Source organism: Molothrus aeneus, chromosome 8 (assembly GCF_037042795.1).
Source record: "Molothrus aeneus isolate 106 chromosome 8, BPBGC_Maene_1.0, whole genome shotgun sequence".
In the NCBI taxonomy this organism is placed as follows: Eukaryota; Metazoa; Chordata; class Aves; order Passeriformes; family Icteridae; genus Molothrus; species Molothrus aeneus.
Window position 1 is genome coordinate 12,720,794 of NC_089653.1, and position 27,878 is coordinate 12,748,671.

At 41.8% G+C, this 27,878-nt stretch overlaps 1 protein-coding gene across 3 annotated transcripts in view; it reads left to right on the plus strand.

Moving 5' to 3' along the window:
* Positions 1-27,878, plus strand: part of ZMIZ1 (zinc finger MIZ-type containing 1) — a 337,858-nt gene that overhangs the window by 170,716 nt on the left and 139,264 nt on the right. For all 3 annotated transcript variants that reach the window (XM_066554169.1, XM_066554172.1, XM_066554171.1), the window contains exons 4-5: positions 10,354-10,463; positions 27,268-27,381. In XM_066554169.1, coding sequence (XP_066410266.1) covers positions 10,404-10,463; positions 27,268-27,381 — 174 coding nt within the window. In that variant the 5' untranslated portion in view covers positions 10,354-10,403. The remainder of the gene's footprint in view (positions 1-10,353; positions 10,464-27,267; positions 27,382-27,878) is intronic.

A 27,878-nucleotide genomic window follows, 5' to 3' on the forward strand; every position in this document is an offset into this window, starting at 1 on the left:
TGTTGGGAGCAAAGAAGAAAAGTGTGCAGCTTTTTGAGGTCTGTTCCACTGTGCTATAATAACTATTTAAACAAAAAAAAAAATATAAGAAAGGAAGGATATGAGTAGAAGAAAATACCGTCTGGACTTTAACTGCTTTTATCCAGCTGTCACCTGGATGTATAGTTGAAGTTTATCAAGTTAATTCTGTATTTGGAAGTCTGGCTGAATGCTGGAAATTTTGTCTTGAAATTGCAGGAAGGGTATCATCAGATGTTTTATCCTTAACTTCAAGTAATAAAAAATTAATGATTTTATACCGTCACTTCATTGCTCATATTAAACTAGCTTGTGGTAGCCCTAGCCTGAACTGTGATTCGTGTTAGGCACTGTGTGTGTTTGGTGGAGATGGCATCTACCCAGAGCAGCACTGGGTGTAATTGGAAAGTCAGAGAAGCTGAAGAAGTGAAGCCTTTGGGGTGGAGAAGAGCTCAGGTCTCTGTTCACAGGGCTGGCTTTGCCCTGCAGTTATGGGAAAGAGCTTCTGGGCATATACTTTGTAGTAATGATGGTGGTATGAAAAATGCAAGGCAGTCTAAGTGTCTTAATTTATGGACCACACTATAAATAATTCATTAGCAATAGTGTTCCTGTTTACACTGTCTGTGATAAAAATGGGAAGTCTGCCTGCTTCAGTTGGTGAGACAGTTGTCATTCATAAGTTGTCAGGCTCACTCCTGGTCTGTTCCAGTCGAAACAGCAGTGGGGATGACGGGAACTGGGCTCTCCTCTTCTTAACAGGAGATACCACATTGGTTCCTAGTCTTTGCAGTTGAGGTAGCTTTTGTTCTGGCCAAGGTAGCTTTTGTTCTGGCCAGGTTTAGCATTTTTATAGTTGCTGCTTTCAAATACATGAGAGGATTTTCAAAAACCTGCTGGAGATCTGTGTTGTGCTCTGCCAAATGCCATTTCAGCTTTGGTTGTGCTATCACCTGAGGGTGAGAGACCTAGTGGAGGTACAACTAAGAGATCTGTGCTCTCAGAAGAAATTCTACTGAAATCTGTTCCTGATTATCCCAAGAGGTTTCATAGTGAACTGAGCACATGACAGATCTTCAACCATGGAATTCATAAACCTTTGAAAACTAAATTGTTAAGATTCTTGATAAAAGGAAACTTATGGTAAGTGTAAAGTTCTCTTTATTTGCATCTAAAGGAGGTGTGGGACACTGGTAATTATTAAAGGCCAGTTTCTAGATAAAAGGTTCCTCTCCTTTGATCAGGTGGTGAGAAAACCAAATGGGGCAGAGGATCATGTATGTTTCAGTTAAAATCTTTCTTGAGGGCAGCAGGCTTTGTTGTGTAAAGCTCCTGCAGTATTTTGTAATCTAGGTGTCTGGAAGAATTTCTACCTTACTGGAATTCTGGGCACTTGGAAAGCATGAATAGCAATGACTACACTACAGATAGGTAAGTAGCAGGGATATGTGCAGATTTGACTTTATTGGAATTGAAAGCATTGCACTTGGAACTAGTTTTAAACTACGTTGTGTTCAAAATCAATTCTAGGGTGTCCAAAGTGTTTCTGGGCTTTGTGATAAAGTTTCAGTAGTAATGCATCTGTCCCTTTGGGTGTGTTTCAGGTCCTTGAATACTAGCTCTTGAGACTAACATAAACAGCAGTCACATTTCAAGCCTTCCAGGATATTGTGTTCACACAATGTTTGATTATGTATGTACAGAAGAGTTTTCCATGAGGGATACACAGTCATTTGATTTGCTTGTCCAATCCTGGCTCATTTTACCCAGACTCTCAGTACAGTTTCTTAAAATTTTAGGATTTGGTGGCGACTTGAAACGCTGAATGTTTATCCAATTGTATTGACAATTCAGTAAAACCAAATCCTTTGTTTTTTAATGTATATTCTGCAGGTCCACAAGTATTCATATAGATGGCTATCTAGTCAGCTGCCTAACAATGAAGATGATAAAAAAGATTATAGACATTACCAAAACTGTAGTTTTGTTTTGTCTAGATGCCCAATATTTCTAGTTTAAGTTACTTAAATGAAAGTAACCCTCTAGCAGTAAATTGTCATAACTCAAAGCAAGTGGAAAGTTTGTGAGAAGCCCAGTGCAGGCAATATAATTTGGCTGCCAGCAACTGCTCTGTTTCTCCAGTTATAAAAGTTCACAGCCATCCAATATCTACTTCACTTTTTCAGGTATGTTTAGTTTTTACAGGTTTTGCTGGTCCTCCTGAAATTTATATTGCTTCTATTCTGGGGAGCTTGGTAAATATTTAAATTTCATCAGAACAGACCAGAATAATGGCTGATGTCAAAATTGTTGTAGCATGTGTCTCAAAGCAGCTATTCAGTTGCTCTGTTCTCCAGAGACTTGGCTGATTGAGCTAATGTTTTTTCTCCATTCCTTCCCTCTCCCTGAGTGGTCTTCTGCAAAGCAGTGATGCTTTCCCTGGTGGCTTATGAGAAATCATTGGTTTTAGGAAGACTTCCTTATCTCTAAAATGAAAGAAAAGATTAATAGATCTTAATTTATAGTCAATAAGGAGAAATTACCATCTACTTTGACTATTTGTCTTCTTTACGTTGCTAAACTTAGTGGGGAAAAAAAAAAAGAGTCCAAATCTATCCTCATTCCTTTACTTGGTGCAATATAGTTTGGGGATAGGGGATTGTTATATTCTTTGTGTTGCTACTCAGTAATGAGGAATAGAAGTTGTGATAGTGCAGTATCATGAGAAGAAATCAGCAATTTCCTTCAAATGCTACAGTTCAACTTCCAAAACATGCCTGGTTTCATCTGATAAGTAAGAGGGCCTTCAGTGTCAGAATGCAAATCCTTCTCACTTCTAATTCACAGTGGGCTTGAGGTAGTTCTTGCTAGGAGCATTTCTTTGGGTTGACCCAGGAGATTTTGACCTCTCTTTGTTATAAAGCAGGCTATCTGCTGCAAGAGTTGTTATCAGAGCATAGCAAACACAGAGTAACATCTTCAATTTTTGACAGGTAATTGTTAAAAATACTTGCTGCTAGTGCCATCTCTCCTCTGTCCTTTTCTCCTCCTTCTGAGACTGTCTTTGACAGTTTGGTTAGGTCATTACTGTTTCCTCTAGACCTTTAGAAAATACTTACTTTAGGTTGTCTTCTGTAGCTCATCTCTCAGGTTTTAAGCAAGTAACTTAAGTGCCCATGTCCAAACCAGCTGGTTTCCTTTAGTAGCTGATAAATGTCTAGCAAAAGCAGGAAAAAGTTTCCAGTTCATAGATGTTCTTTGTTGCAGCTCTCTAGACTCAGCCCCCAGAAGGTGTAAAGCCAGGTGATGTTAGCGATGCTACATGCCTGTTTGCAGGATTTGGTAGGCAGACACGATGAATTCTCAGCAAATACTTTGCATCTTACCACAGAACCTCTGAAAGAACCAAGCTTTCATTAGGTAAATAAGCAAGCATGGCATGCCAGAATGCAAACCTTTTTCTGTTCTTATTCTCATCCGACTTCTGCAATCCTCCCACTGAGCCCAGAAGGTGGGAAGAGGTGCTTGATTCTGCTTCAGTTTGGAGACTGGCAATTTATCAGGGAGAGATGTTTTACATCATTGTTGTGTGAGTGATCAGGGACACTGGTTATGAAATCATTTGAGCACAGCCTAGCAAGGTTTTAGGGATGGCTCATTTGCTTGTAGCTGTCCCAATGAGGATTAGTATTTCTTACCTGCAAGCTACAGTACATATAGTAAACCTCTGGATCAGGGGGTTCTGCTGTGAACTGTCAATGTTTGTTCTAGCAGATCTGTCTATATTGGAGTGTGCAAAGCCTCTGAGAGCACTATAGCAGGGCTCTCAGCCCTGGCTCCCCAGTAGCACACTTCTACACACTTTTGCCTTTAATTTTGTGTTATTATCTCTTGCTGTTTTAAACTGCAGTGTCCTTTTACCTCCTTGCTCTCCCTAAAGATAACAAGCTGACAGAGCTGATGACACTAGGAGCTGAATGGAATGCAGGGAAACCAACCTTATAATACAAGCTTGCAGCAGGGCAATTACCTGTGATCTGCAGATGCTGCTCTGGGTCTGAGGAAACCACTCATTTCAGCCAGCAGGCTGGACGTGAGGGCTGCCGGTGCAGAAGGCAGTTCATGTGCTTAATGGTTAGTGCTGGCTGGTGACCAGCTTGCCCAGGCTCAAGGGAGCTCTCTCCTTAGCTCTCTCTTCCACAGTGTGTGAGGTTTTTTGTATTTCTATGTCTATACTTTAAGTATAGGTCATATCCCAGTGCTGTGTGTGTGCTTCCAGCTAGCCCGACCACCTTTGCTTTTGTAATCAGGGTGCAGATGTGCTCCATGATTGAACAACTTGTGCACACCGCCGCTCCTCCTCCCAGAGGAGTCGGGCAGACTTGCTTATGCAAGCTGTTGTGCTGTCTTTTTTTCAAAAGCATGTGTGGGTTTGCTTTTGTGTGTATCCGGCTGGCTGTTGGTGCCTGCATATAATGGGCTCTGTGTATAAAAACGTTCCCAAGCACACGGCTGCGGAAACAGCTTCCTTAAACCCGACAAAATTGCCAGCCCTTGCAGCTCAAGCCACCATAAATTACAAAAACCTGCTCCCACCTCCCTGAAGCTGTGCCTGCCGGGCGCTGTGTGCGCATACACACTCGCTTTCCTGCTCTCGCAGTCAAAGATGATAGAAAGTCTTCTGGGGATTACTGCACATTTGTAGAGCAACAATGGAAAGCAGCACAGCACAAATATCTATTCTCCTCACCCAGCATAACAAACGCTGCTTTGTCTCACATCTGGCCCTTTTTAATAGCTCAAAGCCAACAGCAGTAGCTATTTAACAGCTTATGGTAAATAAAGCTTTATTAAAACAACTTCCTTTTTCAAGTGTTTAATGATGAAAACAGCTTTTCACCTGACATTTTATACTTTTTGTACCATATCTAGTAGAAGAGATAAATTAGTTCTCATGGATAGATATTAAACTTTTTCCAGCAGATGATCTTTGAAAGCATCTTTGAAAATTCTCGTACTGAAAAGCGGGCTGGGAGCCCTTTGAATGCTGTGTGAGCCATGTGCCTGGGTGCAGACGTGCGGATCTGCATTGTGCCCGCGCTGTGCGGGCTGTCGGGGCTGCGCCTCGGGGCTGGGCTGTGCCGCGGGCGGGCACCGGCTGGGGCGGAGAATCCATGCAATTACACGCAATTAGCAGCGTTGAACCTGGGTGTACACGCGGAGGTGCGTTCTGATAGTACAAGAAACAACTTCTTACAATATGTTTAATGGCAAGGGAAATGTCAAGTGGAACTAGATGGTTTTTTGTCTCCGGACCGACAAATTTTACCACCAGGACAGGATGCTAAGAGAAATAATGATTCTTTGATCCATCCCTGGAGGTGACAGGCTCCCGGGAGCTGCGGCGCTGGTTCTGACCCGGCTCCTCGGGGGTCCATGCTTCAGGCGACGGAACGCGACTGTTCCGCCTCGTGTCCTCCGCAGGACCACTGCCCCGGGCCCCGCGTCCCCCCGCGGGCTATCCCAGTTTCCCCCTGGTCCCCCCCGGGCTGTTCCTGTCCGTCCCCCCCCGTCTGTCCCTGTCCCCCCCGGTTGTCCCGGTCCCCGCGGCGGGCTGTGGCGCGGCCCGGCGGCGCCCCCTGGCGGGTCGCGGCGGTAGCTGCCCTCGCCCGGCCCCGGCCCCGCTCCGCCGCAGCCGCTCCCGCCCTCGCTCCCGCCTGGCTTGTTGCTTCATCGAAGTCACTTGGTAGATACAGATTGCCTGCCCTCTCGTAGGACCCTCAGCATGCCGGAGACTTGAAGGAAATGATTAGTTTTTAGCTGATTGAATAAACAGCATTAACCAACTTGTGTGCTGTGGCGGCAGGGGGGCAGGGATGGTTAGAGCTGCTGTGCTGAATCCCTGCTTAAGGAACTGATCTTCATTTTCCCTTCTCACCTACTGTTAAAATTTCTTAACCGATAAAGGTGTTTCCTGTGTCTTTTAATTTATGGCCTTCTTGCCTTGAGTGGTCTAAAGTGCCTTCAGATTAGGTCTTGTCTGGTGCAGCCCCCTCAGGGTGGCTGGTCCCCCGTGGAAATGGAGACCTGGTGTGAGCTGGCCTTGAGCGCTGCTCACAGCAGCCTCCCCTGCTGCCTGGGAAGGGCTGCCTTTCCCCCTCTGCCGCCAGAATGGATTTCTGGTGGAAAGATGATTTGCTAAAAGCTTGGTTTCTGGAGGAATGGTGCCCTGTTGCTGGGGCAGGGGGTGGGTGGCAGTGCTTGGGGCTGGGCAGCAGCTGATGTTCCAGTGAGCACCGCACCAGGTCCATGTCTGCCCAACAGTGAGGGTGGGCAGCCTGGGGGAACAAGAGCAGAAGGCACCATGTGAAGTCTCTCTGGACTCAGGGGGAAGGCTGGGCCTGTTCCAGTGATGGCTCAGGTCTCCCTTGGCCGCAGGGGAGCAGATTTCCCTGGTCCATTGGCCCCACGGGGGTAGAGTTCTCACTGTGGATGGCAGTTCTGGCCATGAGGAGAGCTCAGCCCAGAGCAGAATCCACACTAACTTTCCAAACGCTGAAGGGTTTTAGACATGTTTGAACAAGTGGTGAAATGTTTGGCTTAATTTTTTTCCCCCCTCTCTAGGAGGCTGTTCAGGCTGCCTTAGGAACTGGTGGGGACCATGTTTTATGAAATTGTTTTCTTAATTGTGTTGCTTGGAAGTTCCATTTCTGATATAATAATTGCAGTCTACTAACCTGAACTCTCACCCAACACAGAGTGTAGTAGAATCTCATGAAATTCTCTTTCATGAACCCAGTGCAAAATTTCATTTGCTTTTCATTGTGGAAGAGGGTTTTGTAGTAATGGTTTAAAAGATTCAGTATGTTTAGGGTTAAAAAAAAAGGCTAACAGGTCGATACATCTGTTCCTTTAAAAAAACGCATTCTCCATTTTTGAGACATCATAAATATGTAGATGAGGCCTCTTTAATTACTGCCTAGGGCTATAAACTCTCAGTGCTAGAGGGAGGGAAAAATGAAGAATAATTCACCTTTTTTTTTTTTTTTTTTAAGAGAGGGAGACTGGGTCTTTGCCTCAGAAAAGAAAGAACGGGGCTTTTTATTGTTGAATTACCAGAAGGTGCTGGGAACACTTCTTTTTTTGTTTATCCTTTTGGATGGGGTTAGCATGTAAAGCAGTAGTGTACAACCTTTCTGGCTAATGTGCGCACCAAACAGAGGGGATTTGTTATAAAGCACCAGGAAAAATTCCCTTCTCTATCCTCCTCTGCCAGTACCCTTAATCCTGATCAGCAACATCCCCTGCTGTCTCTTGAGCTGCTCGCAGGCCCGGATCTCAGCGTGCTGTCTAATGCAGGGACACCGCAGGCCAGCCAGGGACCCTGCAAAGTCGTTTTCACTTGTGACCTGATGAGTGCACAGCACTTAACCGAATAGAAGTCTGTTCTTATTCAGCCCTGACGGCCTTTCTGTATCTTAAGTACTGTTATTTTCGACTAAGGTGATCTTGCTGCTACTTTTAAAATAGGATGAGATCGACAGAAAGGGTGTTTTTTTTAAATTTCAGGATGTGGATGTGGGGAACAAGGCCAGCGTACAGCAATACCCATGTAGTAGGTATAGTTACTGGAAATTTAATTCTGCTGTTATTTTTCTTCCAGCCAAAATGGTCTGGTGTCAAAATGCTTATTCTGCTGTGGTGAAATTTCTGATCTCTATGATAATTTTCACTTCCCATGTTTAATCTTTTAATTCTTGCTGAGGCCCATGAAAGAGTAATTTCCAGATAATAATGGTTTCCCACTAATAAGCTCTGCATTTTTTATAGCAGAAATTACTTAGAGCCAGTATGCTCACTGAAAAAAATTACTCTATTTGATGCTCTTATGATGTGTCTGAGAGCAAGATAAAGATGAGTCTTGCAGCGGTGAGGCAGGGCATTTCAAATACAAAGCCTTGTGTCATTGTGTGTGATGGGGCTCCATGTGTACAATTCTGGCTGTTTGGTTCATGCAACAAATGTTTGCTGTGCAGGGGAGTTAGTGGGCTGAGGGCCTTCTCTTGACCAGGAGAGAATAAATGAGATTGGGCTGTGAAAGTAGCACACTGTCAGCTGGAAGGGCTGGTGGATGATCGTCCCTCTCTGCTGGGAGGGAGAAGAGGCAGAGGGAGCCTGGCAGGGCAAAGACTCAGCCACAGAGCTCATGTCATGAGAACAAGTGGAATTGAGCATGGAAGTGAAAATTCTTCTAGCCCACTAGGGGAATGGTGAGAGTTAAAGAGTACTTTTCAATGAGAGCCATTGGATTTTTAAACCAGAACTGTTTTGGTGACTGACATTGATCAGATTATTACAGAATTTATGTTCCCTGTCTCTGTAGGAGAGTAGGGGATTGCACTCCCAGTCCTGCCTCCAAGGGCCTTGTTGGGCTTTGAGAAGAAGCCCTATTGCCATGTGGGAGAAATGGCCATTTGGACAAGTATACTACAGTAAGCTGTGGCTCAGGTAGCTGAAACCATGATAGCAACCTCTGATTTTGTTTATGGTTAACTGTAAGGCAGTGAACTGGAGTGGCATTATATGTGTAGACATGAAATTGTCTAATTCAAAAATGTCATGACTTTCTTGAAAAAAAAAAGGTGCCTCAGTTTGCCTGTCTTCAAATTTTTCAACGAACGTCTGTGTGCTATATGTATTTGTTTTCAGTGTGCCCTTCTCCATCTGTGCTGATGTTCAATTAAAATGCAGATAATGTGTCCTGGCTTGTAAGATGGATCACTGGTGAAGTACTGTCATGTCTAGGCTAGCTTATCTCTTGATAAATACCTCTGCTGTCCACTGAGAGATTAAACTTGATGACTGCTGAGGTCTGTTTGGGGGTCCTACAGGCAGATAAGACTGTGTAACTGGCTTTTAATAAAGTATATCAATTTACATTTGCTAGAGGACCTTTGGATGGCACTTGCTATTGAGAAAGCAGTGGCATAATCAGAAGATAATACTTGCATACTTGGCTCTTCTGTTCCCTAAGTATTATAATTTATTGAGAGGAATGCTTTATTGAGCCCTCTTGTGTCTAGAGCTTGGAGGTGGGGAGCTTGAGCTGCTGTTCTAAGACCTCATTTAGTTGTCTAGCAGGAAAGATTTCTTCCCCTGAGTCTAATCCAGCAGGAGCCATCAAAGAACATTATCAGCTAGGTACAGAAATCTCTGGTGGTTTGGGTGTGAGGGATGCCTGCAGATCTGTGGTCTGGGGTCTGTCTCATTGTGAGAGCTGTGTAATCAAGGTTCCCACCACAGGGAACAATCTTCCCCTCAAGGGGGTTGAGTATGGACAGTGCTGGAATTGGTTAACTGAAGAGATGTTGAGTTGTGCACCAGAAGTGGTGAACAGTCAGCTTCTCTAACCGGACACGTATCTGAAAAATTTGCTCTCTCTTATGTGTGTGGAGGGAGTGGAAAACAGTTTTGTCATGAACAGTGCTCCAAGTAACAAACCACTCAGTGCCACTGAAGAGGTTCATGAGGCAGAGGTTTCTGTGCAAGACTGGGACCTTGCTTGTGCTACTATAAAGTTTGTTGTAAATAGTTTGGTGGTGGCATTTGGGTATATACTTCTGTGCCCACTCATTGTTCATGAACTCCAAACACTAGTCTGAGCCTTAATTTTTATTTTCTAGGTTTTCTTTAAGGTTAGAGGAAGGTTTAATTTGCCTTAAATCACGCTGATTGTTAAGAGATGGACCTAAAGACCGCAGGCCGTGTTTTTCCAGAAGTAACAAGTAGTTTGTTCAGCTGTAGATACTTGAATGAACACAATTTTTCTAGAAGGCAGGAACTGTGCATCCCTTTGCTCTGAAGATTAGGCCTATTCCATAGATTTATTCTAGGTTGTACATCTGGACATTTGTCATTCTTCAAGTCTGGGCTGTGTTGTGGATCCCAGTCCTTCCTGTCCCGTCATCTTCATGGGCTCATTAAATAGATTTGCTAGTTGGAGGAGGGTCCAAAATGTACCTGTTGCTTTTATTTTCAATCCAGAAATCCAGATTCTTCAGGACACACATTTTATACTATTTTTGGCCATGTAATACTCTGCTGTATCTGATTTATTTAATATTTATGGGAGGTATTTTCTCTTAGAGGAAGATTAGGAAGAATCCCCATGCCCTTGTCCTTGCAAAAGCCAGGCTGTCATTGTTACTGGGATTATTATTATTTTATCTCACAGTGTGCTCAGGGATTTCTTGCAAGCAGCTCTGTTGAATTGTTCAGGTGGTGGAAGCGTATGGACCATGTTCAGTGATCTTTATTGTCCTTTTTGTCTTCCAGATCGAGGGATTTTAATGGCTTTCAGGTAGAAGAAAGTGGAGACAATCAAAATGAATTCTATGGACAGGCACATACAGCAGACCAATGACCGGCTGCAGTGCATAAAACAGGTGAGTGAAGGTGGAGGTCATTGCTGCTAAGTGAGGGCTGGGTGTGGTGTGCCAGGTGCTGCATATTACAGTGTCCTGTTGCTTAACGAGTGTCCTTGCCCTTCAGAGGGAAGCAATGGGAAACACTAATCTCATTGAAGAGAGTATCTGCTGTGAGAGCTGGTGTATTAACCTCAAAAGCCAAACTTTCCTGTACACCTTCCTTAGAGCTCTTTAGCCTGGAGACTCAACAAATCTGTCTCAGCTGGAAGCAGAGTGGTGCTTGTCCTGCCAGCTCAGCCCTGGAGGGTCACAGTGGGCAGCTGTCATTCCAGTGCTCTGAGCACAGTAATCCACAGTTCCAATGGGCCAGTTTTGATTTTAATCCAGTAGCTGACCTGAGACCTGCACTGCCTGGAGACTCAGAACTTGGATGGTTGGCCTGCCTCCAAGTGCTCACAGTGCTGCTTAATCAGTTTGCATGGAGATTGCAAAAACTTCCGATTGCGAGGTAAAATTTTCAGAAGCATCTGTTTGTGAAGATGAAGGGCTCTTCACATGCCACTGCCTTTCAGTGAATTATGTCTCATTTACAGATTTCCCCACTGTAACTGTGCTTGCAAATGCTTTTATAACTGAGCAATGGCAAGGAGGCAGAGACTGTCTTTCCCTGTTTTACCCTTCTCAGTGAACTTTTCTCTCTAGGGTTGCAGGCAGTGTGTATTCTCCTCTCATGTATGTTCTTATGCACATGCAACAATCCTAAACAGAGTTTTCATAGCAATGGTCCTTTTAGAGGAGGTGAGCAAGAGAATTGTTTGTCATGTTGATATTTCCTGTATTTATCTCTAAATCAATGCATGCATGCATGCAGCAAACAGGTGCATAAAAAAAATGCAAGTTGCACACAGATATTTTCAAGATCCCATCTGGATCCAGGAAATGAACTCCAGAGTTCATCTCTTCAGACTGGTTTAAATTTTCTGAATTACACTGGAAAAACAGGAACTTGTTATTCCGTGAAATAGTGTTCCCAAATAATTTTTCACTGTTGTATGGGCAGTTTGTTTGTCAGATCGGGTCACAGCAGAGTCCTGCTGCTTTAGTTTTTTATTTGTGTTAGCTAAGTTAAAAACCTGCCTGCCTACTTGTGCCCTAGGACATATGCATATTGCTTCTTGAAGCAGCACAGCATTTCTCTGTTCATAGATTTGTGTTGTAGACACAAGCACCCTAATTCAAAGGAACTGATAAAAGATAAGTGCGGGGGTGGTACTGGATGAGTAGCTCTGGATTTTTAAATTTATTTCTTTAATGACAACTTCCTCAAGAGAAGTAACCAAGGAGAAGTGCTGATCTCTCTGTGGTGAGCAGCAATAGGACACAGGAAAATGCAGTGACACTGTGTCAGGGGAAGTTCAGCCTGGGCATTAGGAAAAGGCTCTTCACTGAGAGGATGGTCACTCACTGGAACAGGCTACCTATGGAGGTGGTCACAGCACAAAGCCTGTCAGAGTTCAAGGAACATCCAGATTATGCCCTTAGTCACATGATTTAATTTTAGGTAGTCCTCTAAGGAGCAGGAAGTTGGCCTTATTATTGCTTAGAAGTCCATTACAATTTGATATATTCTTTGATTCTATAAGAATATGTTTATCTTCTCAGTTTCATCAATCTTCCATCATAATATTATTATAGCTTTTCCTAGATATTAGTGGAAGTGTACATTTTCTAGAATGTGTTGTAATGCAGGAAATGTGGGGTTTACAGGAGATGCTTTGAGTGACACAGAAAAAGATTACAGTTCACACCTAAACCAGATGATAATGATTTTTCTCTCCATATTTCCTTTATAAGAGAGAGTTGCAGAATGAATCAAACAAAGCTAGTTCATAGGTCAAGGAGCAGAAATAGGAATCTTTTCCTGCAGAATTGCTGGTGGTAATCCATCCTGGCTCTGTGGTGTCTCTCTTTCATCACTCTGCAGTGAAAGTTAATGCATCTAATGGCCCTTCAGAGGCCTGAGGAAAATATGAATTTGAGGATTTCATCCCAGTTTCTTATGAACAACTATCTGGTTCAGAAAAAACATGCCATTGACTGGTACAAATTGGTGTCTTTTTTGGCCATCCTAGCCCATAGGATGAAGAATGAATGTTAAATTGCAGAACAATTTAACCTTCTAGCTGTAAGAACAGACCTTTACATCAAGTGGAGACAAATGGAGGATGCTGCTCAGCTCCTTTTTCTAGAGCTGTCAGTTTCTGTACATAATTTATATTATTTTAATTAGATAAGAGAATATCAAATTACACTTCTTAAAGTTTTAAAGAGATAATTTTGCCTATGTAATGGGTACTCTGTCAGTTAAACCACTAACTTCATTTATACATAGTGCTGTTTTGCATATGCAGCTTGGATATTTCTTCAGTGATGAAGGCCAGGGGGAAGGGAGGAAGGTCAGGCTGCCCATAACTTGTGTAGCACTCTCTGTTTTCTTTGATCCTGGAAGAAAGCTTGGGGTTTTCTGGTAGACCAGGAGCATGCTTGTGTCAGAGGTCAAAGGATGCCTGAAGAGGAGCTATCCTGCTTGGGAATGCTTGTGAATTCATGGTTCCCCCCTTCTGTTTATGCTCAAAAAAAGAGAAGGAGAAAAATTTTGTTTTCAACTCATGACAGACTGTAGTTAATTAAGACAGTGGCTGAACAACAAAAATATGTCTCAGAAAGCTTTTTTTTTGTGCAAGTGGCACTATTTGTAGTTTTGTTGGAGAGGAATGACTGTTTTTGGTTTTTTTTAAAAGAATTTGTTTTGTTGATGAAAGTAGCATCAAAACTGCTGTTTGCTTTTTCATAGTTCCAGAATCTTGTGCTCTTACCTTTGCTGTAGTGGAGAAAGGCAGTTAGTTTCTGTCTCTTTTTGGAAGACACTCAACTCTCTTCACAGGGTCATAAATTTCCATCTTGAGGACATTACCTTATTCTTTGAGACAGGCCATTAGCTGGCTAATACTAGAAAGAGTCATTTCCAGTTCACCCATTGAGAGCTGGACCGCACACTGCCCTGTGCATATTGAGTTTGGGAGCAAAGCACTACCTTGCATGGCTATAAAAATTATCTTCACCTATTCTGGGGATTAACTGCAGGGGCAGACAAAAGTGTGTCTGCCTTTTCTTCTGGTCTTTCCCTTTTCCCAGACTGTGAACAAACAGTGCTGCTGTTCCCCTGAGCACACATGTGCTTTTGGGGTGGTTAACACAGCAGTGGTGTGGAAGGCGCACTGCAGCAGGGGCAGGAAAGCCACCCTTCCTTGGTGCCCAGCATCTGCAAGTTTTATAACCCTGCTGGCAGCCAGTGGCTCCTGCAGCCAGACTGAGAGCTGTCTGCAGCCCTCCTTGCCCCTCACTCCAGCCCCTGAGAAATGCTATAAATGGTAATCCATGTGCCTCTTTAACTAGATCAGGTTTCAGCACAGGGTCAGGACAGGCTTCTTTCTTCCCTGCTCTGTGACTTGTGAGACACCCACAATATCCTTGCTGACTTCTGTTCCAGGATCAAGGTTGTGTTTTACCTTCATCTTTTTTAGTGCTTTAAAGCTACAAACCCAAAACTTGTATATGATCAGCTAGTTAGGAAATGAAGTGTGTGTTAAGAAGTGTTTCAGAATAGATGAAAGGGCAAACTGAAGAGGTGGCTGTGTATTTATGCTTAAAAAACCCCCAGACTTCTGTGGAAGGCTGGAACAGCTTGTGTGGTCTCTTTGTAGCTGATTCCCTTAGTATTTGTAAGTGTGTGTGCTTTAAAATCAAACATAGCTTTTTTGATGTACAGTGGAAAAAGCCAAAGTAACAGGCTTTCCTTAACACGTGCAATTAGTTTGTCATGACACAGGAGACTCTTCAGGGTACACTGGAGGAAGCTGGATGTTCAGGCTTTTTTCTTAAAGTCTTTGTCCATACAAACGAAACCACAAAATTACTTTTGTGCAGAGCAAAGGTCTGATGGCCCCCGAGAATTCCCTGCCATATTTGAGGCTGCAGTAATACTCTGTTTTTCTGCTCATGGCTCAGGTGGCTCTGGCACAATGTCCATGAAGGTGTGGGGCAGCAGGAGCTGGTTCAGGCAGGCATGGAGCTGAATTTGAGAGCTGCCTTGCTGCCCAGGCACAGCCTTCTCAAGGAGCCAGCTTGGCTCCTGCTGTGTAGAAAATCCCAGTCAAGAATTGACTGGGTTTCTTAAAGCATTCTTCAGAGCAGTCCAGAGGTGTGGCTTTAACCAGATGCTGCCCATTGCATTTGTTAGGTGATAGAAGCAAATGCCAGGGGACATCAGTGGGTTGGGTAGCATCTCTCTACTCTTACTCTAATGGGTCTACTTGAAAAACTTGGAGCTATTATGAATCTAGGGACTTCTACCTTTTGTGTCTCTGTTTGCTGTCAGTCAGTTTTGTAAGGTTTCTGTATGTTTCTTCTGAAATTCTTGCAAAGAAGTAGATGAAAAAACCCCTTTCTATATTGAAATTACCAGGAAGCTGCCCCTTTCAGAAAGGGTGTGTGATATCTTCCCACTGTGCTGAGTACAGTTGTTAGGCTCTGTTCTAAAGCTGTGCTGAAATGTTAGTAACAGGTTAAGGAGAAGTGTGAACAGGCTCTCTGGTGTCACAAGTATTAGATCATGGTGGGAACAGAGAATGCTGGTTCTGCTGCTTGTGTCATGGTACATCAGGGCACACTGAGCTGTATCATCAAATGGTGCAGGATCACCACGCAGTTGGAGACACACGTCACACAGCTGATTTCCAGAAACCCATTAGCATTTCTCCCCTCTTTCCTTCCAGAAGGCTTGCTGAATTGCTGCCTAGCAATGCTTTTTAGTGCCGACCCAGCCATTCAGAGAGATATGCTAAAAGTTGTAATTGCTGTGTGTTTGTGTTGATATTTTCTTGCTCAGATTGGAAACAAGCAAGCCCATTTCTTTCATCACTCAGCAGCTAGGTTTTTGGTAGCTTGCAATTCAGAGGAAAAAGACTTCTTTGTATGTTTACATAACTGTTTTTAAGCGCTGAAGTGTTTGAACTAATTCTTCTGCTCTTCAGTGTTGTTGTTGCAAACTCATGTAAATGCTAAGCAGTCCTAAACGTGTCATTTTTAGTGTATTTTGGACTGGTTACCAAGGACTGGTATGAAATTACAGCTGAAAGGATTTTAATAAAAGGAAAAATGCTTCCCTTTTTTTTCATTTGCCTGTGCTTAAAAAACTGCCCATAGTAGTTTAATAAAAATTTCATTTTTGAAGAACTTTGAAAATTAAAACTATTCTTATGAAGAGTGCATTTATGTAGAATATACTTTTTTTTTTTTCTATATAATGTTACAGGGGTTTTAGCAGCTAAATGTGAAATAACAAGGCTAAAGGGGAAAAAGACCTTTTCCTTAAAAAGACATTTGATGGGGCTCAAGTGTTACAGTTTGTTGGTTGAATGGTCCATCAGTGTTGTGTTAGTAGCTACATTTTTTGGTATCTGTCTTTCTTAGGCGTATAGCCACAAGTTCTTTGTCTGTGTTTGTGCTCAGTCTGTTGGGATATTCCTCTGCTAGACTAAAGTATGTTTAGGAAAAACTGACAGCAGACCAGCTTTCCTGGCTCCTCTAGTCCATTTAGAGACTTGTCAGTCAACATTCCTGCTCATTAGATCCTGCATCCTGGTAAGGAAGCTGCAAGGGAAGGAGCAAAGATGCAATTTGCTAAAAGCATTTCTGGTGGGGAAGGGGAAGAGAGCACCTTCTTGTTTGCAGTATTTGGCTGGTTTGTTTATCTGACAGGGTTCCAGTGGGTGGAATATAACCCATCATGTGAGGTGGATTGGTAAAATTGTGCAGCTTCCCTTTGCCCATTCCCAGTTCTGCTGCTTTACTGCAGCACCTGTCCTTGAGGGCTGGGGTGTTATTACTCTTAATATTAGTTGTGTTAGTATCCTTAGGATTTCCATTTCAAAATGTAAAATGCACATTTTAAACTCAGTCAGAAAACCTCCAGAACCCGTAGGATTTGGGATAGTTTTATCCTTTCCTGTGCAGCAAATTAATCTGGCCTGTGGTTTAAATTTTTTTGGATAAATAAGGAAGAATATTTGAAAATTCTAGGGATCTGTACGTGGAGTCCATGATGCCACCTTGGTGTCAGATGAGCATAGGAAGTCCTTTTTGTCAGCAGCTGGGTCAAGCTCTGCAGTGAAAGTGTGACACAGATGGTGACATCTCTGACTTGTGTCCTGCCGTTTCTGGATCTTCCTTCCAGCATATGTACTTGCTACTTGAGCTGCTCCTGTTGTGTGCAACAGCAAATCCATAGAGGTATGGCTTAGAGTTTGCACATAAGTTTTTTACCATTTGTAAAAGTAGGTGTTTTCAAATGAGTCATAGTGGCCAAAGTGCTGTTAATAACAAGACCCTTCAGCTGTGCAGGCCTCTGCCATCATCTCCTGAAGGAAAAGTCTTTTCACTGGTGTCTTTTCACTCCTTCTTGCCTCTGTGCAGTAACAAATTGTACGTGGGCAGGTCACACAGCAGGTGCTGTGGGCAGTTTTGTAATTGAAAAACTGTCTGGGGAAGCATTTTTCCTTTTGATTTGCAAATATCTCAGTAATGCCTTACTGGCTGGTAGGACCTGTGAGAAGAGGTCATGCGAATTTTACATCTTCCACTGTGGTAGCAGTTTTGTAGTCATCATTTTAAGTAGTCACCTTGAGATTTTATCTCTGCATAGATTAAGAGATTAAAATAATAAAGATTAGATCAGTTGATTAAAAGTGCTATAAAAAGCTCTGTGAGTAAGTAAATTACTCAAATGAGTAAAAAAAATTAATTGCAAAACAAAGTATGTCCAACAAATGTGCTGCTGTTCAACAGGATATACTGAAGACTAGTAGATATTTTTCAACATCAGTGAATTTATTAATCTGAAATTTAGAAAATTAATAAATATATCTATTTTAATTAATTTTAAAAATTTAATTCAGTACATATATCAGAGGAATTGGTGCCTTTTTTTCCCCCCTTGCGATCAACTCATTTTATACTTTTAGGTGGTGTTACTTCTTTTTAAAGAAGGCACTATTGACAATAATTTTCCAGTAAAGGGGTGATGTAATACTTCTTTAATGTCCTTGAAACACCTTGGTAAGCTAAGAACTGCATGAAAGAAAACCACTGACCCAAACTTTTCATGAGGTGATATATACCTAAAGTTGTGAAATGGTTTACAGCACAGAAGTATTTATGTAGACACCCCACTTTGCCTGAGTCCTTCACCTAATCTTCTGCTAAAACACATTATGAAAGTAGATGTTCTTACCTTACAGCAGGTAAGCAAGTCTAGAACAAATAAGCCTATTTTTATCAATAAAAGCCATTACCAATTTATGTAACTATTATTGTAATCATGAAACATTATTCTAATAGTGCAGTGGTATTCTAAGAGAAAGAGTATGGGCACTGCTTAGAGAAAATTAACTCCTTGATATGTTGAGATATTTAGGACTGAAACTACTGACTGAAAATCACAAGGGCATTTGAGAAGAAACTCCTGTATCCTTGCAATGCCTGCTGGAGTGAAGTGGAATGCCTGCTAAGGCTGAAGAAGCCTGAGGATTGTTGCTGTAGTCACACAGAGACATCTCATGCTGGCATGGTGTAATAGGGAGATACTAATGGAAAATGGGTTGTTTCACTTGCCAAGAAGAGCAAGTGAACTGGTTAGGCAAACTGATTTCATAATTCTGTTGAGCTGTAATTACAAATCTAAAGAGAGACTGGAGCCTTGCATGACTGAGCATGGCCTTGGAGAAAGAGCAAACAGTTGTACCTTTGTCTTTTGACTTTGATCCCATAAAATCAGTTTGTGAGTGCTTAAGGAAAAATACTTCTGACCCCTCTGATTATGTAGAATCTTTGTAAACCATACTGTTTCCACTGCTCTCAGCTGACATCATAGCAGTATCTTGGGGGTAAGGAAGGTGCAAAGCCTGCACCAGCAATCAGGAGATGAACATGAAGACACACTGCCATTAGTCTGCCCCATTTCCATCTTCAGCCAGATCTGATCACAGCCTTTAGGGGCCCCCAAGTCACAGTTTCCTCATGAGCAGGGGAGGGTGGGTGGAACAGTAGGTTGTGACTAAAGGAGTTTAATTTGCTGCATGTTCCCTTAATTAACATAAAGTTTTATCGAAGTATATCATAAATACAGTGCAGTTACGAAGACAATGTTGCAGTTCTGATCAGCAGAGTTAAGGAATGATTCTTGTTTCAGCTCTTTTGGCTTCTATGTATAGTTCTTGAGGATCAGATGTTAAATCCATTCCTTACACTTCTGTAAAACTAATGGACAAGCCAAGGTTGCAGTATCTTTCCTTTGCTCCAGCACATGCATCTAGATGTGCAATCATCCTCACAAAACTCATGGTACAGGAGATCCAGGCAGCAGAACAGGGCTGCTCAATTACCAGGCATTCACCTTTTCTGCAATCAGTACTGAATTATACACACACTTTATACTAAAAGTGTATGAGAGAAGCATCAATTAAAATCTGCATTAATATAGATTTTGTTTCCTTACAGTTCATAACTGAACAGCTTGGGATTTTTTCAGTTCAGTGATGCTCATATTTTTATTTCTTCTTTTTCTCATTTGTTTAGCATGTGATCTTGCACAGTATTTTCTTGATGTTAAAACATCTGACAGAGGTGCTGGTCATTACTCACTATTTGTTTAGTTTTGAAAAAGAAGCTGCAATGGACAAAGGGGGCAAAGGTGACTCTGTTTGTTTGGTTTTTCATAAGTAGGAATGGCTAACATGGTCTTAATCTCTCTCTCTTAGTATATCTAGTGCCTCTCAAAATGTGAGCCTAATAAAATATTTATAAAGCCTCCGATGGAATGAGCCATGTAAGTGCAAGATAATTCTATTAATTAGGGATCTCTCAATCTCACAAACACAAAATTGGGAGGGGGGATTATCTGAATGCAAAGTGCACAGCTTGAGCCTTTTAATTTTTTGCTAAATAAAACAGTCTTTGATATTGAAAAGGACTGTAGAGAATTGAACTATCTATACCCATATCCAGATAAACAAAAATCACACTCCCAAAAGACAGTGAAGAGCTCAGTGCTCCCCTCTATCCTCATGAAAAAGACCATTTGTTTTGAATATTGATTGCAGATGAGTTTTTAATTTACTGAGTACGGCTGCTTGTGGATAGGGCAAGGTGTGCATAATCACTGTTGACAGTAAAAAAATAAAGATGGAGAAACCACCTATTTCAGGTCATGTCATTTTTTACATTTAAAGTGTGTTCTTGGGTAGTGTTGTCCTGTGTTTCCATACCTGAGCTTTCTGGCAGCCAGTGGTGGATGGGGATCTGAAGCAGAGACCTTTGCATAGGAGGGGAGACAGGCTCATGGTTGGGCTCATTCACAGAGCTTGCTCAGGGTTTGGAGTAATAAAGGCTCCATGAATGTATTAAAGCAAATGGCTCTTGCTGATTTGCAGGTCTTATGGCACTGTGTGAGCCATCAAATTCAGGTCTGGTAGCAGTGTACCTCTGCACTGAGTAACAGAGAGACCAGCTCTGTCTCCCTGTGGTTATGCTCTGTCAAGGGTGTCTGACCAGGAATCCTATTTACAGTCCTAAGAGAGGTGATTAGTTGTCCTCTGGGAGCTGAACACCCTTTGCCCCACGAGCAGGAGCACAGTGGTTCTGCTCCCAGTTGTTTCAGTTGATGGGCATGTAACCTCTGCCTGTTCTTTCTGCCCTTTCTCTTCCAGGTCCCATTCTTCCCTACTCCCCTATTTGCCCCTCTTCAGCACATAAGTGCATTTTCATTACACATGACTGCAGACATGTCTGGATGAGCATTAAGATGGACAAAAAATAGTCTGAATTGCCCAGCAGAATCTGCCAAAGCACCTGGCCACCAAATTCCAGCTCAAGGGTCAGAGTGAGATACACCATACTCTTTTCTAACACCAGAGTTAGAAAAGTACTGATGGAGTCAGCTCCATCACCACAAGTGAAGCAGGTCAGCTCCTTCACCACACGTTATCAATCAGTTTAGCTCCAAAGGAATTATAGGTTCTGCATTTATAATTTTGAGTATACTTACTTTTATATATCAATTTTGATAGCTGCGTTTACAGTTTTGTTATTAAATTAATAGAATTACAACCATATGAGCTTTTCATTTCCATTGTTGTCAAGAAAGACTTAAAAATCTGCATGCTTGCAGCTGAAAATAGCAAGCAGGTCATGTGAACTTGAGAGTTTCACAGGCATTTGAAATGTATACAAAATTTATGTCATGCAGAGTATCTGGCCTCATAGTTTGGAAGAGATAGGCTTTGTGCTGGGTTTTATGTACCTTGAAATTCTGGACCTTTTGGAAAGTTTTGAGAGCATACAGATGAACCTGTTGTCTAAACTTAGCTGGATTACCTCAAGAATAAATATGTACAATATCAGAACACTAAAAATCCGTGTTTCCTTTTGGAACCTTTCTTTGTATGCATTATGTTTATGTAGAATAATGAGGAATATTAATAACAAAATACTTATCTGGCTTGAAAATATTTATCTGGCTTGAAATAATTGAAAGTATTTTTTTTTAAAGGAGGGTGTTGTGAGGCAGGAGAAGTGTTTATGCTGTGAACTTAACTGTGTCATCCTCTTACATTGATGATACAGCTCCACCTTTGGGAGAAGTTCCACCATGCGTTTAATCCAAAGCTGCTGCTGAGAGCAGAGTCCTGGTACCTTCCCAGCCCTACCTTTTGTTTGCTGCCACTTTCTTTGAGTCAGGTCTAATGATTGTGTGGTCACATAGGGGATCTCACTGTGAGTGGTGACTGAAAGAGTCTGCATTTGGGAGGTTAGATGACAGTCAGAACAGCAAGTGTGGTCTGAGGCACTCAAAGTGCTGGGCAGTGCATGTTTGGGCAAGGAAGCTCACAGAGACAACCTGCCATAAGACTAAGCATCACCAACAAAATGTGTCCTAGGATTTAGGTCAGCTTCAGACTAGTGTTGGTATGGAAAAATGCCATGCTGTAACACGTGCCCATTCCCATGGGCTCCTGAAGGGCCTCCCCTGCAGTGGCTCACACTGCTGCTGTCTCCCCTGCTAGTGCTAAGGTTCAAGGACCTGCCCTGCCTGCCATCCTGGAGGGCCAGGGCAGCTCAGATGGTTAGTGCAGAATGGGGCTAATTTACCATGCAGGCAGGCCTGTGTCCTCCTGTGCTGTGAAGGGGAGAAGCAGGAGAAGGCAGATGGGGGCAGGAGCCTTCTAGGGCTGGCAGCCCCCAGTGCTTGTGGAACAGCAGCCCAGACTTTCTGTCCTGCAGGAGAACAGCTGCCTCCTGGATTCACTCTCCCCAGCTGATGGACCAGAACGTTTGCCAAGCGTACAGCCTTGCCACATGGTGTGTAGGAAAGGGTTAATTTCAGAGCAAAGAAAAGGCTACCTACATCTCTCTGTGCTCTCTTTTTCTGTGCACTGAAAAGCTCCCTGTGTTGCCAGTGTTTTGTGTCGCTGATGTAAAATTCCCAGACTCGTTGATTAGTGAAGCTAGACAGTAGACAGGGTCCAAGTGGCTAACCATGTGAGAAATTCAGTGACTGTAGGCTACTGTTAATTAACCTAGAATCTACAACATGGCATAATGTCTGTGTGATAAGTTATATTATCTTCAGCAGTTCAATTAAATCAAGGAGTGAGACACAGAGCAGACGTAACTCGGCAAAACAAACACACAACTTGAGTCAGCCTTCATAATTTGCTGCGACATCACGTAAATAAATTCAGTAACTTGTTTAGCATAGTTAAGCAGTTTGCTGCTCAAAAACTTACTGCATGACATCTCATTTTGAATAGGTTAAATTGTGGCAAATTAGGTCTCTGTGTTCAGTCTGATGTATTCCACAGAAAAGAGTGAAAAAACCCTCCACTAGATATGTCATTTGTAAATTGAACTTCAACATTTTTCTATAGCAGCAAAGAGGAACATATGGATTTCATGTTTAAATGATTCATTTTCCATACCGTTGCTATCACGTTAGCATTTCTTGATGTGAGATAATATTAAACCTCTGTAATTGTTCTTAATTTTGACTGATATTCTTGCCTTGCTTACTAGACTGTTCTGTCTAAGGTGCACAAGTGTAGAAAAGTTTATATTTAGAGAGGATAAGGCCATCATCATTGCCATGTTTTAATGTGGGTAATTGGGTTCAGTCTCCAAAATCATATTGAATCTTGGGTTGCAGGAAGTGGTTTTCATCCACTTTTCACCCACCAACCCAGAGAGTACTCAATTTCCTTTAGTATCCTTCTAAATAAGGTCTTAATTATCTATGCCTTTTTAACTCAAAAGGGAATTTAACTCATATGTGGAATGAAGCTTATATTTTTGTGCCCATTGCAGAGTTTTTATTGTATATCAAGACTTTCTGATCACTGTTTGATTGCAAGGGAGTAACAATTTCAATGGGTGGCTGTATTTTGAAAGATTGGGACCAAAAATTGCCACATGTCAGCTGTTGTACGTAACTCTCAACACTGTCATTGATGACAGAGCAGTAAACCATGGAGTGGGCACACACACAGTTGCAGTGGAATCTGTGAACTTGGGTCCTACTGGACCTGCATCCTCTGCCAGTATGTCCACACAAATTTACAAAGGTGGTCTGTTCTTTAGGTAAATAGAGTGTTTTAAACCAGAGGTGATCACGAGCAGCAGTAGATGTTCCCATCTTCCCTGGAATCCAGCTCAAGTGTCAGCAGTCCTCAGAAAAGGACTTTGCTGGTACAGTTCACTCTTCTTTGGAGATAGTAAAATGGATAGCAAAGTCTTCTGCTGTTCTCTTTATTCCCCTACACCAGACTGTTAATTGAGTAGCTACAAAGAGCAAGAGATCCCTTCCAAGATCAAATATGACTCTGAGACTCAGACTCTCTCTTCAGAGCATCACCTGGTGATCCCCACAATAATGATACGCTCACATGCATCAAGTATTTCTGTGATTTCTGTTCTATTCAGGCTAAGAGAATATTAGATTTGAGGTGTTATAAATGATTAGACTGAAAATCTTCGAAGTTTTTTCAATTATAGAAATTGTCATGTTTTGCTAATAGTCTTCTGAAAAGCAAATTATACTTAAAGCAATCTGGTAAATAACTGTTTCATTCAGTTCATTGGCTTTGTTCATTTTTGCTTCAGATTTTATTCATACAAATCCTCTCCACTTGCTGAAAACATCATTGCTTGCAAGCATGGTGCTGTTAGGTGGCCCTTCACTAGCAGCTTTGAAGATACACCAAGATGTGTTTTAACCAGATCTGGTTCATTGTCATGTTTGTCTAAACCAGCTCCTAATGAGGTGGATTTTTTTCCCCTTGTTTACAAGAAGCACAGTTTCAGACAAGACTCTTCAGACATATGCCTTGCTTCTTCAAAATGCTGCCAATAATTTCAGTTGAAGAGGATAGAGCCATGCATGTAAAATGCTTCACAACAAAGCTGATGGATGGATCTGGCATAAGCTTTGTTTTGTTCTTCTGTTCTTGGATTGAGAACTGAGAATATATCTTGATTTCCTGCTTGATGAGTATGGTAGATGTAAAATTCTTCTCAGGCAGGCTTTTTGTTGTGAGGATGTGAATGACACTGGAGCTTTTTGTTCCACATACAGTGTTTAAGTTGTCAATAAATAAAAATCACAGCAGGCATTTGGAATGTTTTCTTATGTAACTGAGGGAAGGAATTGCACCTGCGTTCATGCTTTGGTTCATGCTGAATGTTCTGTTTGTTTTCCACAAAAGTAGCCTTAGCCTTTGAATGTGTAAAAGAAAAACTGGAGGAGAACCTGAATTTAAAATTATTTAGAAAGTCAGAAAGCTGTGAGAAATATGTCCCAGACAGAATTCTGTGCAACATTGCAAGAAATGTCCTCGAGGCCAGCTTTTATCTCATCCTGTAAACTACTCAAATAGAGGCAGGACCCCTGGTATTCTGACTTTTTCCTGTGTTTTGTTTGGAGATTTTAGTCTATGATGGAACTAACAGAATTGCTGATCTTGCCCAGTGAGTTTCTACCCAAATTTCAGAGAGGCAGTTGCATTTAGGAAGTCAGGATTTCAGTATCCCCTCTGGATTTAAGTGGGTTCTGATAGTGTCCTTCAGGGGTGAGTCCTAATGCAGTGAAATAACTTGCTGGAGGGTTACAGAACAAAAAGTTAAAACCAAGTCATTGAGGTCATCTCTACCTTGGTACAGGCAAGTAGAAGGAGCCTTTTCTGCCGTAGCAATTGCAAGTTTAACACATGTTGAAACTTTAATCTAGGAAAAAAAAATACTGCTTTTCAGTGGTGTTATAATAAGTACAAATTACCCTTATGGGGTGCTACACTGAAAATAAAGCATGTGGATAAGGGTGTGCCCTGCTTTTTATCTGCTAGCCTATATCTAAAAAAATTGTTCTCATTCAGGTATTAGTGTGTTTCTCCATGGTGAAATTTCACTGTAAGCTTTAGCAGAAGATGTGTGTAGCTGGCAAGCAGCAGCACTGGTGAGAATAAATATCATGTAGCTCTTACTTGGGCTTTTGATTAGTGGCTCTCAATTCATTTCGTTTCCCACAAGGAGAGAAGAGTTACTAAGAACTATTTCACATACAAAATTGCATAGATTTCAGTGAATTTTTCTTTATGTTGTTTCTGTGGTTTTGGTTTGGTTTATTTTTTCCCTTCTGAGAGATCTGTGACCTAAGTCCTATCAGTACAGTAGGCATTCAGTATTTTGTTCATCAGCTCATGTGCCTCTCTTGCCTTCTGGAAATAGCGTATTTGATATTGGCAGAGCTTACACATGCTGCTGTATGGAGGTTTCAAGCAACTTCTCTTTCCCCTGCAGATCAAAGTGGTCTGTGGAAGGAGCTGTATTCACTGAGAGATTTGGTGTCAGGCAGTCACTTCTCTGGTGGTTTAAGTGAAGAGTTCAAAAAAGAATCCTTTTCCCTTTTACTTGGAAGATTCATAACCCAAACTACTGGCTCTGTTCATGGGATTTTTTTTTTACATGAAGCCTTACAATATGGCTTCTTACATGTACTCACTTGGATTCTTGCCTTTCATCTATATACACATTCATTTGACTCCTCCACCAATAATTATATAATCAGCCAGAGATTAATTCTGAAATGCAGCCTAGGTAAAGCTCTCACTGGTTGGTAATGTGAGCTGTATCCGTGTTGGTAGAGCAGAGGTAGAAACCCACTTTGCACAATGCCTGTCTGCTTTTTCAAATTCTGCTATTGTTTTAAAAATCCATGCCCTGCATGTCAGTCATCCCTTGTTAAAACAAGGCCTCTGACCAAGAGCATCCATTGAATAAGAATTATCTAATGTAACGTGGTCCAAAAGCTCACAGACTGGGAACTCCTGAAAACCTGCCATGGGAGGAATTTTTTTTTCCTTTAATTTGTTGTGAAGTTAATATATGCAGCTACTCAGACATGAGGGGATGAAGGGAGAAAAAATAGGTTGTGAACATTATAGTTGATCCAGATGCTTAGAAATGAGCAGTCATGTTTTCCCAAATTATGCAACTGATTTAAAAGTAATGATATATTTTAAAAATTATGCCCCTGAGATTTGTGCCTCCCACATAAAACACTCATATCATTTTCATATTTTTCTCAGCAATTCCAAGAATTATAAAACCACTTCCTAAAAAAACCCAACAATTCCTAAATGCTCTCTTTTCTTGTTGTTTCTGGAATTTTCACTGATACATCTACCATCACCAGAACTGGAGAATTTAGTAACAATATTACTGTTGTAAATTAAATTCCTTCTTTTCTGTGCCATCCCTCTCCTCCAGCTAAAATTTTGGAATACTTTGGCCATGTAGACAGTGAGGGATGACAGTGTGAACAATAGTATTAGGTAAGTTTATTAAGTGCCTCTAAAATCAGGACTTCCTGTTGTTCAGTAAAAAGGCAGAAATTAATGTGATAGTCAAGAAAAAAAAAATCCATTGTCCATGCAAATTTCAAAACAAAATGAGATATTTTTTTTTCCCCCTTTGAAAATCCTACCACCCTCTTCAGGAGAGGTAGGGTTCCCCTCTGAAATGTCTGCATGCCTTCTGTGCATGTGGAAGCATCTTCAGTTAAGAGATAACCCTCAGTTTTTCATGATCTTGAAGGTGATCACCCTAATTGCTCATGATGATGTCTCGAGCAGCAGAAGCCAAGGTTCCTGGAAGGGATTGGTATAGTGAGTGGGCTTCTCCCTGGCACTGGCATTTCTGAGTCTGTCACATTGGCCTCATTGGCCAGCAGCAAAGATTGAAATCTTGATTATTGGAAGGTGCTGTGCTGGTATGTCCCAACAGTGGGGCATAAACACACTTTAATGACGTTGAACCTGAGACTAAAAGTTCCCTTAATTTGGGCTCAGACAATTTGGATTTCCAAGTGGAATCCACTATGATTTGCAGGTGGGAGAGGTGGTGCTGTGGAGAGAGAGTTTGGGGAGCTCTGGTATTTCAACTATAGCTTGTCTCTAACTAATGAAGTCATGTCGGAGAATGGTGTAAGTATTAATAAGAATGAAGTAGGATTTTCTGCATTCACTGTGCAATTGAGTCTTGCTTTTGAATTACACGCTGTTTCTAGTTGCCAGACTTGATAATAATGTGATGTAGAAAGGAATATGTCAGCCCTCGTGTATGTTATTTACCATGTTGCTTTACCTTCCCTTTCCAGCACTTACAGAACCCAGCAAACTTCCATAATGCAGCAACAGAGCTCCTGGACTGGTGTGGAGACCCCAGAGCCTTCCAGAGACCGTTTGAGCAGAGCCTGATGGGCTGTTTGACGGTATGTCCACCCTACTGTGACAGTGGCTCCAGTTCTGTTTTATACTCTGTTCACTCTCTCGTGGCCAGAGGAACTTCATTTTCTGAATCTGCATTTTAAGGGAATTTTTGTCATTTTACCTCAAATACATAAAGCTAGACCCTAAGACTTGTTTATTTGACTCCATTGCTTAACAGGAAGCAAAATGCAATAACAAGAAGTTGGAGCATAAGAGGGCTAAACGTTTTTAGTTAGATTACTTACAAGTGCGCAGGCTAGATTATTTGTTATACACATACAGTGTTATTTCATGGTTTGAAATTGCTCAGTGAGCCATGTTCTTACAGAGTGATGAACTTTCCAGGTACTTGTTTTCCTTTGGCATTTTTCATAGGGCTGAAGGACCGCTTGCCTTTTATTCTAAATTTGCTGTGTTTCCAGCTAAACACTGTTTTTGCCACGCCTGTTCAGCTTACTTTGTTACATGAAATGACTGCAGGTCTAATCTTGACATGCTA